Raw genomic sequence first — 15,756 nt, 5'->3', positions numbered from 1 at the left:
TGAATCCAATGAGCATCCTCGCTTTTCCTAATCTCCTGGCTCCCTGGGTCTCGTGAGGGTGCTGGTGACTGACTCTCTCAATGAACACCGAGGGTCAGTCGTCAGCCTGGCACACGACTGACACCTCCCCTGCACTCCCAGCATTTCAGAGGCAGAAGCTCGGTGGTAAACCTCCAGATCCACGTCAGCCCTCCCTCTCATCAACTTCTCTCGGTTAAAGCCCCTACTCACCTTAGTAATGACTGACATGACGTCCTCATTCTTGCACTTCTTGATTCCAAAGCGCCTGGCGTTGAACGACGCGACCTTCATGGCGCTCTCTCGTCGGACTCCTTCCCCTGCAGAGACACAGACAGAGACAGGGAGTCAGGCCAGGCACTTAGTTGGGTGTTATCTAAGGGTTTCCTGTGCCTGACAGATAAGAGGAAGGAGGGACTGGGGGTCACAGCACGTGACGTCAGCACTCATGCTCGTGTGAATAGTTGCTCCTGTGTGCTGTCGTTGCATGGTGACACAGAGACCTTTCCTCTGACAGACCCACAGGATGCATGCGCATACATGCGCGTACAGTACATATGTGGATAAACAGATATGTTAATGTGTGCGTCACTCTAGTGCTTATCAAGGGGGCTCACCTTCGAATGCAGACTCACAACTGTACACACACTTTCACACTCTCTTAAAGGGAAAGTGTCCCTATTGTTCAAAATACCATTGTGCTTTAAATTCAACATGCCGAAGATCACAAGAGTCCACAGGGCGCGCCACGAGGAGGTTGCCTTCTCCTTTGTGTCCTGCTCACCACAGCACCTAGAGTGCTTGGCACTAGTGCACCCTACCCTTGAACTAGTATCTGCCTGGCTTGGAGTGGGCTGGGCTGAAGTGCTTTACTAATCATTTCTCAATAAATACATGGGGTTGGGTAGGGTGGCGTGAAGGGGGGTCTGGGAAGCTGATGCTTTGGCAGTAGATCCCCCAGACTCCCCACTTTTACCCTTGTAGTGTATTAGAACAGTGCATGTTGGAACCCCGTACCTAGGGGCGGACTTAGGAAGGAAATTACGTAATCGATCTGGGCGGTGTCAGGGTGTGGCCCTAACGGTTATTGGGATATTGAGAGTTCAGTTATATGTTGTACGCTGATGAGTAAAGACGCTAACTACAAGCTCCGTGTGTGGTCTGTTCTTGTGCATGCTACCGGGCTGGGGAGGACGCGATACCACTCATCCCAGCGGTCCCCGCTCGGGTCAATGGCGGATGGAGGGTGAAGGGAGAGGCAACATTGTGGACCAGCACATCATGGTTTCCTGTTACAGAGACTGTCAAGAGGCCCCCTCTGAAAGATGCCTATGAGCCCACCTCCTCTGCGGCAGAAATGATCCTGAGACCCTTATCCCTTAGGGCCTGGAAGTTGAGAGGTGGGTCCAGAAGTTTGGTCCCCTCCTCAGACCTCTGGGAGTCTGTTCCAGGCATTGGCGGTCTTTGAAGGTGAGCAAGGAATGTTCATCTTCTCTCTTCGAATGCAGATGCCTGTAATTTAACAAGGTATTCAGGATGGGGTCTATAGAAACTCAGTAGCTGCAACCCTCATGGCACCACATTGTCCATAATCCCTTTCAGGGGCCACAGGAAGACAGTGAAAAGTGAGGACTTTTACTTGGGAGGCTACTGAAGAACTGTTCTAAAGCCTGTCCCATGTCACACCCAGTCAGCCCGGCAGTGCTCCTTCTTTAGCGCGACAATCACATCACTTTGAACCATTTCCTCCACCAGAGACAACTTCCACAGATGTATGATGAATGCCGCCGACTGGATGAAGGACCACTATCTTAAACTCGACACGGGCAAAATGGAAGTCCTGATCTTTGGGAACAACACCTCTCTATGGAACGATGCATGGTAGCCTGCTGAACTCGGCCCTTGCCCCGACAGACCACACCTGCAACCTCAATATCATCCTGGACAGCAAGTTATCTATGAAGGAACAGGTAAACACAGCCTCATCCTCTTACTTCCACACCCTACGCATGCTCCGTAAGATGTTCAGGGGGCTCCAGATCAACACTAAAAGGACGGTCACTCAAGACCTCGTCACCAGCAGACTGGAGTACGGGAACACACTCTACATAGGAATCACCGCACGCCTCATGAAGAGACTACAGACGATACAAAACTCAGTGGCAAGACTCATTTATGACCTCCCCAGACGGACCCACATCACCCCCAACTTCAAGAAGCTACGCTTGCTCCCGATCCAGAAGAGATGGCAGTTCAAGATACTGACCCACCCATACAAATCCCTGCACAACGAAGGAGCAGCACACATCGACAAACGCCTGACCTTCCACCAACCAACCAGACACCTGGAATCTGCCTCCCTCTTCCTCTCAGACACACCTGGATCCGTGCTTCTTCTCACACTGGGTGGCCAAAGTTTGGAACCACCTTCCCCTCCACCTCAGCACCGCCTCATCACTCCAGCAATTCAGGAAAGGACTCAAGACCTGGCTGTTCGAATGAACCGATCACCATGAAGCAGTTAACAACTCGAGGGCCTTGAGACCCTCATGGATGATTTGCCACATTTTATAAATCCTTGATTGATTTAATGGATTGATTAGATGGGGCCGATCCAAAATTCTTGACCATGAAGGTCTCTTTTTGAGTGGTAGTTACCTTGACTCATAGAGAAGGGAATCTGAGCGACATTTTCTGCCCCTCTATCTCTTTCTGTTAGAGAAGGAGTGACTCTTCCCGCAGATCCCTCTTTCCCTCCAAACGTAGCATCAGCGGTGAATGCATCTCAGGAGGTTTTCTGACCTCTATTTTTCCCCTTCTCCATCTTCTTCAGAAGAACAGGTATGGCATTGTTGGATGTATAAAGAACTCATATGATATATTTACAGAGCACCAGGAGCTTTCAAAAGTCAGATTTGTTTTATTTGGGTTGGCAAATCAGGGTCATAAAACATCTGTGTTTACTATAAATAGATTAATGGTATAGCCTGGCCCTAGCCCTTTGCTGATGCTCTCCTCCAGAGGACATCCAGAGCTCTACAAGAGGCCTAGCTGCATCCCACCCTGAGGCCCAGGGAGTTCCTCTTGCAGAGATATGCAGGGCGGCCATGTGGGCTTTGGCATATATGTTTCTTCACCACTGTAGACTGCAAGGCTGGGAGATGGATAATACTAACTCTGGTGTGACAGTTCAGAGGTCAATTTTGTCTTAAAGTTAGTTCAATAATAAATGACTAGAGTGTAAGCATGAGGTGGATTGTCATCAATATTTTTTTGGGTTTAGTCAGTCGAAGGCAACATTACTGGTGTGGTGTTCCTCATTTGTAATGACTGGTAGGAGGAGATGAGACGTAGAGGTAATGTCCCCATTGCTCACAGGTAGTAATCATTACCCCTAGCCCTACTTCCTCCAGTTACTGCACCACACCCTCTTGCCCAGGTCTCTTATGGCCTTGGACATGAGGCTTTTCATTCCAGCCTGGCCTTCTAGATCCAAGGTGGGATGGGTGGGTCCATTTTTAACATACTTCCGGGTTCTGTCCTGCCAAGAAGAGGTGTGCTAACCTGATTTATGCATGAAACAGATACAAATGATATCCCACAGACAAAACAGACAAAGCAAGACATGCTATTTCCAAAAAAAAATTAAATCCTAAAAGTGTAAAGATAGTGTTAATAATGAGTTGCTTAAAAACGTAGCAGGCAGGAGGATTTTGGATTCAGACCTAAAAAACATGCCCTTGTCAAGGCTTGCGTTGTTTGGTCATGATTTTTGCAAAACTGTATTGTTGGGGGAACTGCTTCGCCCCAGGAAAATAAGAAAGAGAACATTGCCTGAAGGCAAAAATATCTCAAAAAGCACATATTGCCATAGTAGCCCCTGCACTGAAGGGAACTGCATTGTGTGTGCCTGCATGTCTGTGTATCTTTGTCTCTTGTGTGTGTATTTGTGTAAAACTGAATGTGCAAGTCTCTGTGTGTATCTGTATCCAGAGGCGTAACAGAGGCCCCCGCAGCTCCCGCGTTGTGGGTGTGTGTGTTTGGAGGTGGGGGGGAGGTTCGATCCTGATCTTTCTCACCAGGGTCATTAGGGATCTGTTTACCAAGGTCACCGTCGATCTTCCTCCACCAGGGTCACGCTGATGTTTTTCACGAGGGTCACACAATACGTGGGATTGCTCGCCACCAAATCATTGTAGTCTCTGGAGTTCCTTCTCCAGCTCTTAGATATAAAACACATAAGGGTGTGATTTAGCGTTTGGCGGATGGGGTTACTCTGTCACAAACTTGACGGACGGATATTCTGTCCGCTGTATTATTGTTCCACTATTTCCTGTGAACATTGTGATAGGTGAATGGGAAATCTGTCACATTTGTGATAGAGTAACTCGTCCGCTAAACTCTAAACCAGGCCATAAATATATAAATATAGTAAGAGAAACTTGTTTTGTAAATAGCAGTACTTAGACCGGGACATCTCACAAGCACCATATTATTCTAAGTATGCCTTGTCAAAATTTAAATTATGCCCCCATAATTCACATATTTTGCTGAGTTTCTTGTTAGACTTATTACACAAAATCCCAGAAATCCCACCATTGCACCGCTTCACATATTTACACGTCATTCACAGTAAAACTTTATCATGGACACGCAGGAAGAAGAGGGGTGTAAGTGGTGGTGTTTGCAGCGCTACTGTTTAAGTTGCACTTTTCTTGCACAAAAGCCTTTCTTATGTCAAAAATGGACACAACGACCGATGTGCTAATATATTTCACTAAATGATGGATTGATTTTCCTGCAATTACACATAATTTCACATAATTTTGCCAAACTTTTGTGCAATTACGAGAAAGCAAATCATGCAAATTTTGCTCTTCCTAAATTCGAAGGTGAATGCACAGTCAGCGAATGGGTGGAGTGGGGGAGCCTACATTTGCACCAAATAGAAAATGTTCACCCTTTGAAAACTCTGTCTCATCACTTGGAGAGGAACAATAACAAAACAAAGGTTAATGGATAAGTTATAGTTAGAAATACTTAATTACTTATTCGCATACAAAATCAAGTTATACTATACAAACCTTCGAAATTCTAAAGCTAAAGTTATAACTTCAAACCATAACTTGCATGCCGCCGGAAACTTACTAGAACTCACACACCTCCATGCCAGTGTTGTCAGCTCGCAAGCCACACTGCAGAAGCTATAACTCACCCCTCGGCCATACAGTGCTCTCATAAATGATGTCATGTGTCTTGTGATGAAGGCTGTCATTTAAGAAGCCACAAATGATGTGCAATGAAAGGGTGTAAGCCGTGCAGTTGGAAGGCACCAAGTGAACACCTGCAATAGCTGAAGAAGATGGTCCTGTGCTGTTGGAGCAGGAGGTACAAGGGGTAAAGCAGATGAAGAAATGAAAGGAATCAATTGTGTCGGCTTTGGTTTCTCATCACTACCTGGAGGAAAAAGGTGAACTAAAACCTGGCAACCTGCAACGTATGCAATAAAGTAATTTTCTGTTAGACCTAGCATCCTTGGAGTGGTTTCCCCTGTCCTTTTGCTTCTGCTTCCTGTGTTTTTGATTGTGTGCTGGACTTTGTTTTTGCTGGTTTTTGGGCACTTTACCACTGCTGACCTGTGCTAAAGTGCAAGTGCTTCTTGTGTAAATTGTGATTATGATTGGTTATCCCTGATTGGCATGTTGAATTTACTAGTAAGTCCCTAGTAAAGTGCACCATGTGTGCCCAGGGCCTGTAAATCAAATGCTACTTACTACTGGGCCTGCAGCACTGGTTGTGCCACCCACATGAGTAGCCCTGTAAACATGGCTCAGACCTGCCACTGCGGTGTCTGTCTGTGCAGTTTTGCACTGCCAATTCAACCTGGCCAGTGTACCCACTTGTCAGGCCCAAACCTTCCCTTTTACTACATATAAGTCACCCCTAAGGTAGGCCCTAGGGAGCCTCATGGGCAGGGTTCAGTGTAATTAAAAGGTAGGACATGTACTGATGTGTTTTACATGTCTTGATAGTGAAATACTGCCAGATTCGGTTTTCACTATTGCAAGACCTATCCCTCTCATAAGTTAACATAGGGACTGCCTTTAACTATTTTTTTAAGTGCAGATGTTCATTGGGAGCAGATAGAGATTTGGAGTTTGGGGTCTCTGAACTCACAATTAAAAAATACATCTTTTGGTAGAGTTGGTTTTAAGATTTTCTGTTTGAAAACGCCATTTTTAGAAAGTTGGCATTTTCTTACTTAACCATTCGGTGCATCTGTCTGCCTGTGGAATCCACATCTGGGTCACACTGACAGTTGAGCTGTGTGGGAAGCTGGCCTATAGTGTGGTGGGTACCTCGGGTACTTACACCTTATACCAGGTATCCCCTATTAGTGTAGTGCAGGCTCTCTAGAGGTAGCTGTGGATGAGCAGCCAAGGCTTATCTAGCAGACATGCAAAGCTCATGCAATACCACTCTAGTCACACAGCACTTACTCACATGAAAGAAAACACTCAGTGTTACAAAAATAAAGGTACTTTATTTTAGTGACACAATACCAAAAAGTACTAGAGAGGCAACCCTACAATAGGAGGTAAGTAACACGCTAGATACAGACACTAGTTATCAGGAATAAGCATAGAAAGTGATAGAAAACAGTGCAAATGCAAATAGACAGTAGCGACCCTAGGGGGAACGCAAACCATATACTAACAAAATGGAATGCAAACACTGGACCCCACCTAGGTAAGTGGAATGTGCAGAGGGGAGCTGGGTGTACTAGGAAACTGCACAGGTAAGTACCACAGTGCCCTCTAGCGACCAGGAAGAAAGGAGTAAGTTATTGAATTTTCTCCAAATCACTTACACACATGAAAGAAAACACTCAGTTGTACAGAAATAAAGGTACTTCATTTTTGGCACCCAATACCACAAAATACCTGAGATGCAACCCGCCAATATGAGGTAAGGAATACACTAAGGGCCAGATGTAGCAAAACTAGGTTTTGCGACTCTGAAATTGCGACTCGGAGCGACTCGCAATTTCCGAGTCGCAAAACCATATGTAGAATGGTCTCAGACACCTTCTGCGAGTCGCTATGGGGTCGCAAAGACCCACCTCATTAATATTAATGAGGTGGGTCGCATTTTGCGACCCCATAGCGAGTCCCTGCACTCACAGGGACCTCCATGTCTGTGACTGCTTTTTAAATAAAGCAGTTTTTATTTTTATTTTGCAGCCCGTTTTCCTTAAAGGAAAACGAGTTGCAAAATAAAAAAATAACGAAACCTTTTGGTTTCAGTTTTTCAGAGTAGGCAGTGGTCCACTGGACCACTGCCTGCTCTGAAAACCCCTTTTTGGCAACATTCACAAAGGGGAAGGGGTCCCATGGGGACCCCTTCCCTTTTGCGAATGGGTTACCACCAGTGTGACACTGGTGGTAACTGCGAATTGCTTTGCGACCGCATTCGAAGTCACAAAGCAATTTAGCATAGCGATGCGAGTCGCAAATAGAAAGGGAACACCTCTTCCTATTTGCGAGTCGCATTCACAGTTTGCGAGTCGGTACCGACTCGCAAATTGTGAATGTGCATCGCAAACGGCATTTTGCATGGCGCAAACTGCGATTTTCGCAGTTTGCGCCATGCAAAATGCTTTCTACATCTGGCCATAAATCTATACATTAGTAACCAGTAACAGGCATAGAAAAGGTTAGAAAACAGTGCATATAGCAACGAGCAATAGTGACCGTAGGGCAAGCCCAAACCATTTACTAAAAAAATGAAATGCAAACACAGGACCCCCACCTAGGTAAGTGGAATGTGTAAGTGACGAGGAAAGCAGGAGTAAATCACTGGAATTTCCCCAAACCACCCAAAAGGATGAAAATGAAATAAAGAAGACACCCAAACAAGACTGCGAGAAACCAGCAGTGGATTCCTGGAGAGGAAGACCTGTGGAGAGAGGGGACCAAGTCCAAGAGTCACAGTGGAGTCCAGGAGGAGTAGGAGCTACTACCCACCCGGCTGTACTTACAGGAGTTGGTCAACGGTGATGAAGATCAGGTCAGCACTGCAGTCCTTGAGCCGTAAAATAATTCCTGGTGGATGCAGAAGATGTCCCACGCAGGAGTGATGATTGCAGATGGGTGTCGGTGCAGGAATTCCACCAACAAGCCTTCGCAAAGGCAAATATGCGGTTAATGGAAAAGTGGAGCTGCCAGGGACCAGCAAGACCCAGGAGGACTCAACCCAGGAGAAGGAGTCAGAGGAGACCCTCAGCAATACAGAGGGCCCACAGGAGCAGAGGCAGCGCTCACAGGAGTCCCACAGGACGGGGACATAGAAGTCACAGAAGGAGCCCACGCAGAACTACAGAAAGGTATCCTACGCTGCAGGAGAACCACACAGAGAGCTGTACATCTCAGGTAAGAGTGCTGGGGACTGGAGCTACACGCAGGCTGAAGATCCCTTGGAGGAGATGCAAACAGGCCTTGGCAGCTGCAAAAGGCGCGGTGAACAGGGGTACTGTCCTGCGTGGGAAGGCAAGGGCTTACCTCCACTAAAGTTGGATAGATGGCAGAGAGGACCTGTGATGCAGAGAGGACCTGTGATGCAGGATCCACGCAGCCCAAGATGGAAGAAGATCCACGCAGCCGGTCGTCGTTGCAGTTGGTGCCTGCGGATGCAGGACAGTAACTCCTTCACTCCAAGGGAGATTCCTTCTTCCTTCTCATGCAGACTGAAGACTTGCCACCCTCAGAGGATGCACATCCGGGGAAATGTTGCAGAAGCTGGATGGAGCCCTAGAAACGATGTTGTAAACAGAGTCTTTCTCGTGGATGCAGATTGTCAGTTCCTGGAGAGTCCAGTCATGGTTCCAGTGGTTAGAAGTCAAAGTAAGGTTGCAGAGGAGTCCTGTTGGAATCTTGCAAGCCCAGTCTGAGGACCCACCCAAGAGAGAGACCCTAAATAGCCCTGAAAGGCGGACTGGCCACCTAGCCAGGTGACCACCTTTCAGGAGGGGGCTCTGACGTCACCTGCCTGATCTGGCCACTCAGATGCTCCCAGAGGTCCCTGCCAACCTTGGATTTAAGATGGCAGAACCCAGGGACCCTCTAGAGGAGCTCTGGGCACTACCCCTGGGGTGGTGATGGACAGGGGAGTGGTCTCTCCCCTTTCCATTGTCTAGTTTCTTGCCACAGCAGGGACTGGAGATCCCTGAACTGGTGTAGACTGGTTTATTCAAGAAGGGCACCAAATGTACCCTTCAAAGCATACCAGTGGCTTGAGGAGGCAGCCGCTCCCAAGCCAGTCGCACCTATTTGCAAAGGGAAAGGGTGTTAGCCCCCTCTCCCAAAGGAAAGTTTTTGTTCTACCTTCCTAGGCTTGAGCTGTTCAAGCAGCAGGATGGCAGAAACCTGCCTGAGGGGTGGCAGTAGCTGGGCTGCCTGAAAAACCCCAGAAGGCTGGTAGGAGCAATGCTGGGGGTCCTCTAAGTAGCCCTCAGAGAGCACAGAATCATATTTCCAATACTGGCAACTGTATTGGGATATGATTCTGACACGTTTGATACCAAACATGTCTGGGTTCGAAGTTACCATTATGTAGCTGGACACAGGTAATGACCTATGTCCAGGTCATGCATAAAATGGAGTCCCCGCACTCACGAAGTCCAGGAAAATGGAACTGGAGTTTGTGGGGGCACCTCTGCTAGTGCAGGGGTGCCCTTACACACAGGTACTTGCACCCTGCCATAAGGGTGACTTACAGTGATCTGTGCATGGACCCCTTTCACACAGGCTGCAACGGCAGGCCTGCAGAACACTTTGCATGGACTCCCCATGGGTGGCATAATACATGCTGCTGCCCCTGGGGATCCCCTGGCACCCCAATGTCCTGGGTACCATATACTAGGGACTTACATGGGGGAACCAGCATGCCAAATGTGGTGTGAGAATGGCACAAGTAACCAAGTTGGAAGAAAGAGAGTATTCTCACTGGGGTCCTGGTTAGCAGGATCCCAGTGAACACAGTCAAACACACTGACAAACAGGCAAAAAGTGGGGGTAACCATGCTAAAAAGAAACTACTTTCCTACAGGCTGTTTGTGAATCCCCTCTGGACAGTAACACAAAGGGAGATGGGGAGTGTCCTGCAGATCCTGATGAATCTCCTGGGCTAGAGTGGAGAGGGAGGAGCTGACACGTACACCTGAAAGGGCTGTGTCTGTCCACATACAATGCAGTCTCCAACCCCCTGGAGTGTGTCCGGGGCCAGGCAGGATCTTGTGAACAACAGAGACTTTCCTTTGAAGTTTGCCTACTTCAAAGGCAGAAAGGGATATAAGTAGTGGACCCAAAACCCCAGACTTTTATAATACTTATTGATCAAGAGGAACCTCTGCCAAGGAGAAGAGCTGAAAAAGGAGCACTGTCCCACGGCCCACGCATCACCTTCTACTCCCCCACCAGACCTCGCCGCTCTGCTTAACAAGCACTATTCATCATACCCTGCAGCCGGAAGACCTCGGCTGGAGAAAGATCCTTCGCCTTCCTCTGGGTAAACAGCTGGAGCACCCTGCACCTCAAGCAGTCACCATCGCTGCATCTGTTCAGGAAGCACCTTAAAACATTACTCTTCAACTGAAGCTCAGAGGGCAATTCCCCTTATCGCCTTGAGACCCTTGTGGGTGATTAGCTGCGCTTTCTAAACATTGATTTGATTTGCAGATCTACACAAAATCAAGGGTAGTAATGGTAAATTAACTCCACTTCCTATGTGTGGCCAATAGCAATGTCAAGCTTTTTATATATTCATTACAGGTGGTGCTCAGTGGTTAAATGCTATACTACCCTAAGGTATAAACATGTATTCAACAGGACACATGGTTTACAAAATACCAAGGTCTAACCACAGGACTCAATCTCAGTAGATGTTGTTTAAATTCATTGAAGTCACAGAAATTCCGGACCAATCTGTCTTGGGAAAGCGCATTCTTCTTTATTGTAAGCTTGCGATACCAGCAATTTCAATCATGTTAAAACAGTCCATCATTATTAATTTGCTCATTGAGAGCCAGTACGTGTTTCGTCACTGCTGTGACTTTCATAAGGCATAGAAAACATCATATGATGCAACCCATCTATGATATAGTTCATCCAATTATAGGCAAACTGTGCCTGGCATTCAGCATTACGAAAAGTAAACCTGAGGGAATCCATACACAACCATCAATTCTGAGATGTCAAGGAGGCAGATAAGCTTGAAAGAGTCCGTAGCTAGATAGAAAGTACTGTTTTATGGGACCAAAATAAGCCCTAGTCGGTAAAAAGAGTGGCAAAGCCAAGTATCCGTGTCGTCAGGATCTGCACCCCCCTTTGTGCCCCCAGCACTGGCTTTCTGCCAGAACTTTCCATGGCAGGATTCCTGCCATGAAAAGGCTGGCGGAAAACTGACTGAGGCTGCCATCACCACGTTGGGAACCATGTTGTTGCTGGGTACATCGGTCTTTAGGGCAGTCCGTCTGCTGGGTTGTAATGTGGCCCTCAGACTACCACACTGTTAACGAGGGCCTAAGTGCTGAGTTTATTTTCAGTGACATTTTATTGTTTTTTAAATGCTATTTCCTAACTATAACATGCCTGAAACCTTCATTTTTTTCAGTGAATTTCTATGTTTTTTTTTTAACACAATGGGGGTTTGTCACAGTGTTTGGTCTGCAGACTGGCCCTGTGACTGACCCCCACAAGCTGCCATGCATGCATCTAGCCCCACGCCATGCACGGCATTTGGCCGTCCCGCCATAAGCATCCAACCCAATGCCACGCAGGGCCTTTGGCCAAAAGGATGGGGCTCCTATGTCATTTTATGAAATTGCAAACTTGTCATAGTTAAAAGGGAGACCAATGTGCTCTGTTCTCATCACGAGATGACAAGAAAAAACCCAGTCATCACAATCGCTGCAGAAAACATTGCGCCCTGAAAGAGCAACAACGCATTCACCTCCATCAAGGATTTCATATAACTTCTTAAGGTGGAACTGCAGAGAAAACACCCTTGCTTTGCCCTGGCCAAGAGCAAGAAGTTAGAATGATTTGTACTTTAATAGAAGCAGAGCTTAAAGTGGGGCACCTGCTTTGTGTATACGCATCATGACCTGCCTATTTATCCAAGGAAAGGCCACAGTTTCATGCAAAATGTCTACTCAACTGCAGCACTTTCTACTGGCTAATTACTAGGTGCTTCCTCAATGGGGAAATCTATTGTACACATTCCACTATACAGCTGCTTAAAGGGCCCGAGGTAATGTCTCCAGTGACCTTGTGTGGGGATACCTCAAGCCCCCGTGGCCCCTGCCAGCTCCCCACCTCCAGCAGGAGCCAGCGTTGCAGGGAGCAGCTAAGAATGCTGCTCCCTGCATGCAAGAGAGAATTCTTAGCACAAAAAATTATTTATATATTGTGAATTTCTGTACCCCATGCAAAGGTTGTGGTGCTTGCAAGGCTTGTAAGAAAGTTTGCAGAAAAATGTATTTATTTAAATTTGGATGTGGTATTTGTACCGCACACACAGTCAAAGTCAGTGGAGCACTGTTCAGGGTCAAAGGCAAACCAACAATCAAGGAGCGATTAGAGAGCTAGCCGGGATCTGGGAGCACAAATAAATTCTATTTCAAGACCGGAGGCTCCGATTATGCTTTCCCTTTCTTTACTGTTTCAACACAGCAGCCAATCAAAAGACAGTAAAACAAAAAACATCAAAACCCATGATGCTTTACAACAGGTCGCATGTACCAATCAGCACTTGAGACCCCTGTCCATATATATCATGAATTCTAAAGTCACTAACATGAAAGCGAAGCGATTCTGCTCGCATAATTTTATTTTTTCAGCACTTAGCGATGTTCTTAATTTTTAGTCGGCTTCTTGCCGTCTCAGCCCTTTCGTGGAGTGGGAGTGGTCTACGCGACTAGCGCGTAGTCCTATTTTCATTTCTAGTGCCCTCGTGGCGATTTTTTACAGAGTTTTTCCTCTGGGAGATCGGCTCGTGTTTCTGGATCGCGTGCGATGGGAGGCCTCCCTCTGTCTCTCCATTGTTCTCCCTATACGCCCAGTTTACATTTAGAACGTGGGCAGTAATAATTTAAAGAGGCTTTGCCTAGAGTGCTTTGATTTTGGCAACAGCCTGCTCCCTCCACATTTTATTGTGCTTTCAGCCTGTCAGGGTTTTTTTTGCACTCCCCCTATATTAATATCCTGTATTTCTTTGAATTTAATTGTGTATTATATATGTATATTTATATATATATATATATATATATATATATATATATATATATATATATATATATATATATGAAAATGACTCAATGGGATGAGCATTAATCAGGGTATTATCCTGAGAAGACTGGAAATCAGAGCTAAACCTGGTGGAAGCCCTTGATAACAGGGCTCAACAGTCTGTCATGGCTTTAGGACCTTTTTCTGGCCAACGTTTTGATTACACCCGCACCCAGGGCTGGCTACAGGAACCCCAACTTCAGAACAAAGGATCTAAATCAAAATCTAAGAATTTGGATAAGGGATTGGATTCTCTGCCATGAGACGTCCATGCTGACGCATTTGAGAAACTTCCTGGAAAGCATAATCTTCGCCTCCCTGCCCTTAATAGAATTGAAAATGCTTGACACATAAGCTAGAAATGTTGTTACTGTTGCTGCTTTGTGAAACAGGTTTGAACACCTCTAATTATGATCCTGCCAATCTCGATATATTAATTGCTTCTGAGTCACATACAGGCGCGTCCACCCTCTGGCTTTGCCTTCCGAAAAGCCACACCCATGAAAACAACCTAAAGCCCCAGGATGGTGCCAGGCTCCTCCGCCCAATTACCTGCCTATTGTTGTGGCAGACAGGAAGTGGGAGGGCACCAAGCTTTGGTAAAATCTGAGAAACAACATCCATTTTATAGCTGAGCTTCCTCCTTCTCCAAGGCCTTAGAGAAGTCATGGCCGAGCCCACAACGAACCTACCTTACAGCATCCGATGAACACGTGGTGGGAAGTGTCTGCTACACAATCTCTACGTTATTTTTGTCTTTTTAACAGTAGGTATAGGAGCTATGAAGATAGGAGGAATGTTTTGAGTGAGTTAGAAAATATTGTTTGTGTATCTTGAAGAGCCTTTATGTAGTACAATTAGTTGAGTATTATTAATATTTATTCTTCCAGCATGATTAATGCTGGAAGACCGAGATCATCATCTTCGGCTCCAGCAAATCAGCATGGGACGACTCCTGGTGGCTTGCCATTCTCGGCTTCAACTCCCTCCACCCACGGCTTCATAGTGGACTCATCGCTCTCTATGACCCAGCAAGTTAACACCATCTCATCCTCATATTTTATCACCCTCTGTATGCTTCGCAAGACCTTCAGATAGATCCCCATTGAAACCGGAAGAACGGTCTCCCACATCCTCGTTAGCAGTAGAAGGAACTACGGCAACGCATTCTACGCGGGAACAACGGCCAAGCTCCAGAGAAAACTTCAGCGCATTCAGAATGCCTCAGCACGACTCATCCTTAACCTCCCTCGCCACTAACATATGCCAGCCCACCTCCAAGACCTCCACTGGCTCCCCATCACTAAGGGGATCATCTTCAAACTCCTGATCCACGCTCAGAAGGCTCTCCACGACGCCGGCTCTGCCTACCTCAACGAGTGTCTCAGCTTCTAAGTTCCCACCGATAGCTCCGCTCCGCCAACCTTGCCCTCGCCACCGTCCCCCCCATCCACTGTACCACAGCCGGCGACAGATCCTTCTTCTACCTTGCTGCCAAGACCTGGAACTCCCTCCCCGTCAACCTTCATCTGACCCAGGACCTTCTGACCTTCAGGAAGCGTCTCAAGACCTGGCTTTTCGAGCAGTAGCACCTCCCCCAGCGCCTTGAGACCCTACTGGGTGAGTAGCACGTTAACAAATAACTGATTGATTGATTGATTGGAAGAATAAATAGTTCTCCATCCAAAACGTTCTGGTCCAGCCTTTGACTTCCCTCAGGCCCCCCCCATCGTCCACTTCACCCTTGGTGTTCACAGCTGACCCCCCCTTCCCAGCCTTTTTCATCCCTCCATCCCATTAACACAGCACTGGTGTCAAGCTCCATGCTTCCGCCAATGGGCAAGTATATTGAACACTCGCTGCTGACATCTTCTATGACCTGCAGGTCACAAGTTTGAATTTCATCAAGACCAGGTCAGCTCAGCTTACCCCTTTCAAGGTTCAGTAAATTGAGGGCCTCAGTTACAAGGCCCTAGCAGCACACTGCACCACCAGTGCTTCATTTTTTTTGTTACACTCCGGTTGTGCAGTGTGCCCGCCTATATTTACAAGGCTACGCAAAGCCACCTCATGTGGCTTTTCATGGCCTTGTAAAAATGGCTCCCTTTCACGGATAACTCTGCGTGAAAGAGGTGTTCCATGGGTGTTGTTTGGGGTGTTCCACGCAACACCCTTACAACCTGACCGAATTTGACGCATTCCCAGATTTAAAGGGTTGGGAATCCGTCAGATTCCTATGCCACCACAGGGGTAGTGTTAAACTGGTGCAAAGGGGAGAAATGACATTATTCTGCAGCACACAAAGAAAGAGGAAAATGCCATTAATGATTGTTTATGTGCAGGAAGGTGTCCCTCTCTACACAAAAACAATCATCCCTGCAACACAGGCACC

At 46.9% G+C, this 15,756-nt stretch overlaps 1 protein-coding gene across 1 annotated transcript in view; it reads right to left on the bottom strand.

Annotated features, from left to right (window-relative positions):
- Positions 1 to 15,756, bottom strand: part of LOC138258839 (deoxyribonuclease gamma-like) — a 114,408-nt gene that overhangs the window by 68,514 nt on the left and 30,138 nt on the right. Inside the window, exon 2 of the mRNA XM_069206115.1 lies at positions 232 to 338. Within this exon, the coding sequence (XP_069062216.1) occupies positions 232 to 312 (81 nt within the window). The 5' untranslated portion in view covers positions 313 to 338. The remainder of the gene's footprint in view (positions 1 to 231; positions 339 to 15,756) is intronic.

Source organism: Pleurodeles waltl, chromosome 9 (assembly GCF_031143425.1).
Source record: "Pleurodeles waltl isolate 20211129_DDA chromosome 9, aPleWal1.hap1.20221129, whole genome shotgun sequence".
Classification (NCBI taxonomy): domain Eukaryota; kingdom Metazoa; phylum Chordata; class Amphibia; order Caudata; family Salamandridae; genus Pleurodeles; species Pleurodeles waltl.
The sequence above is the reverse complement of the archived record's forward strand: the minus strand, read 5'-3'. Positions and strand labels throughout refer to the sequence as shown.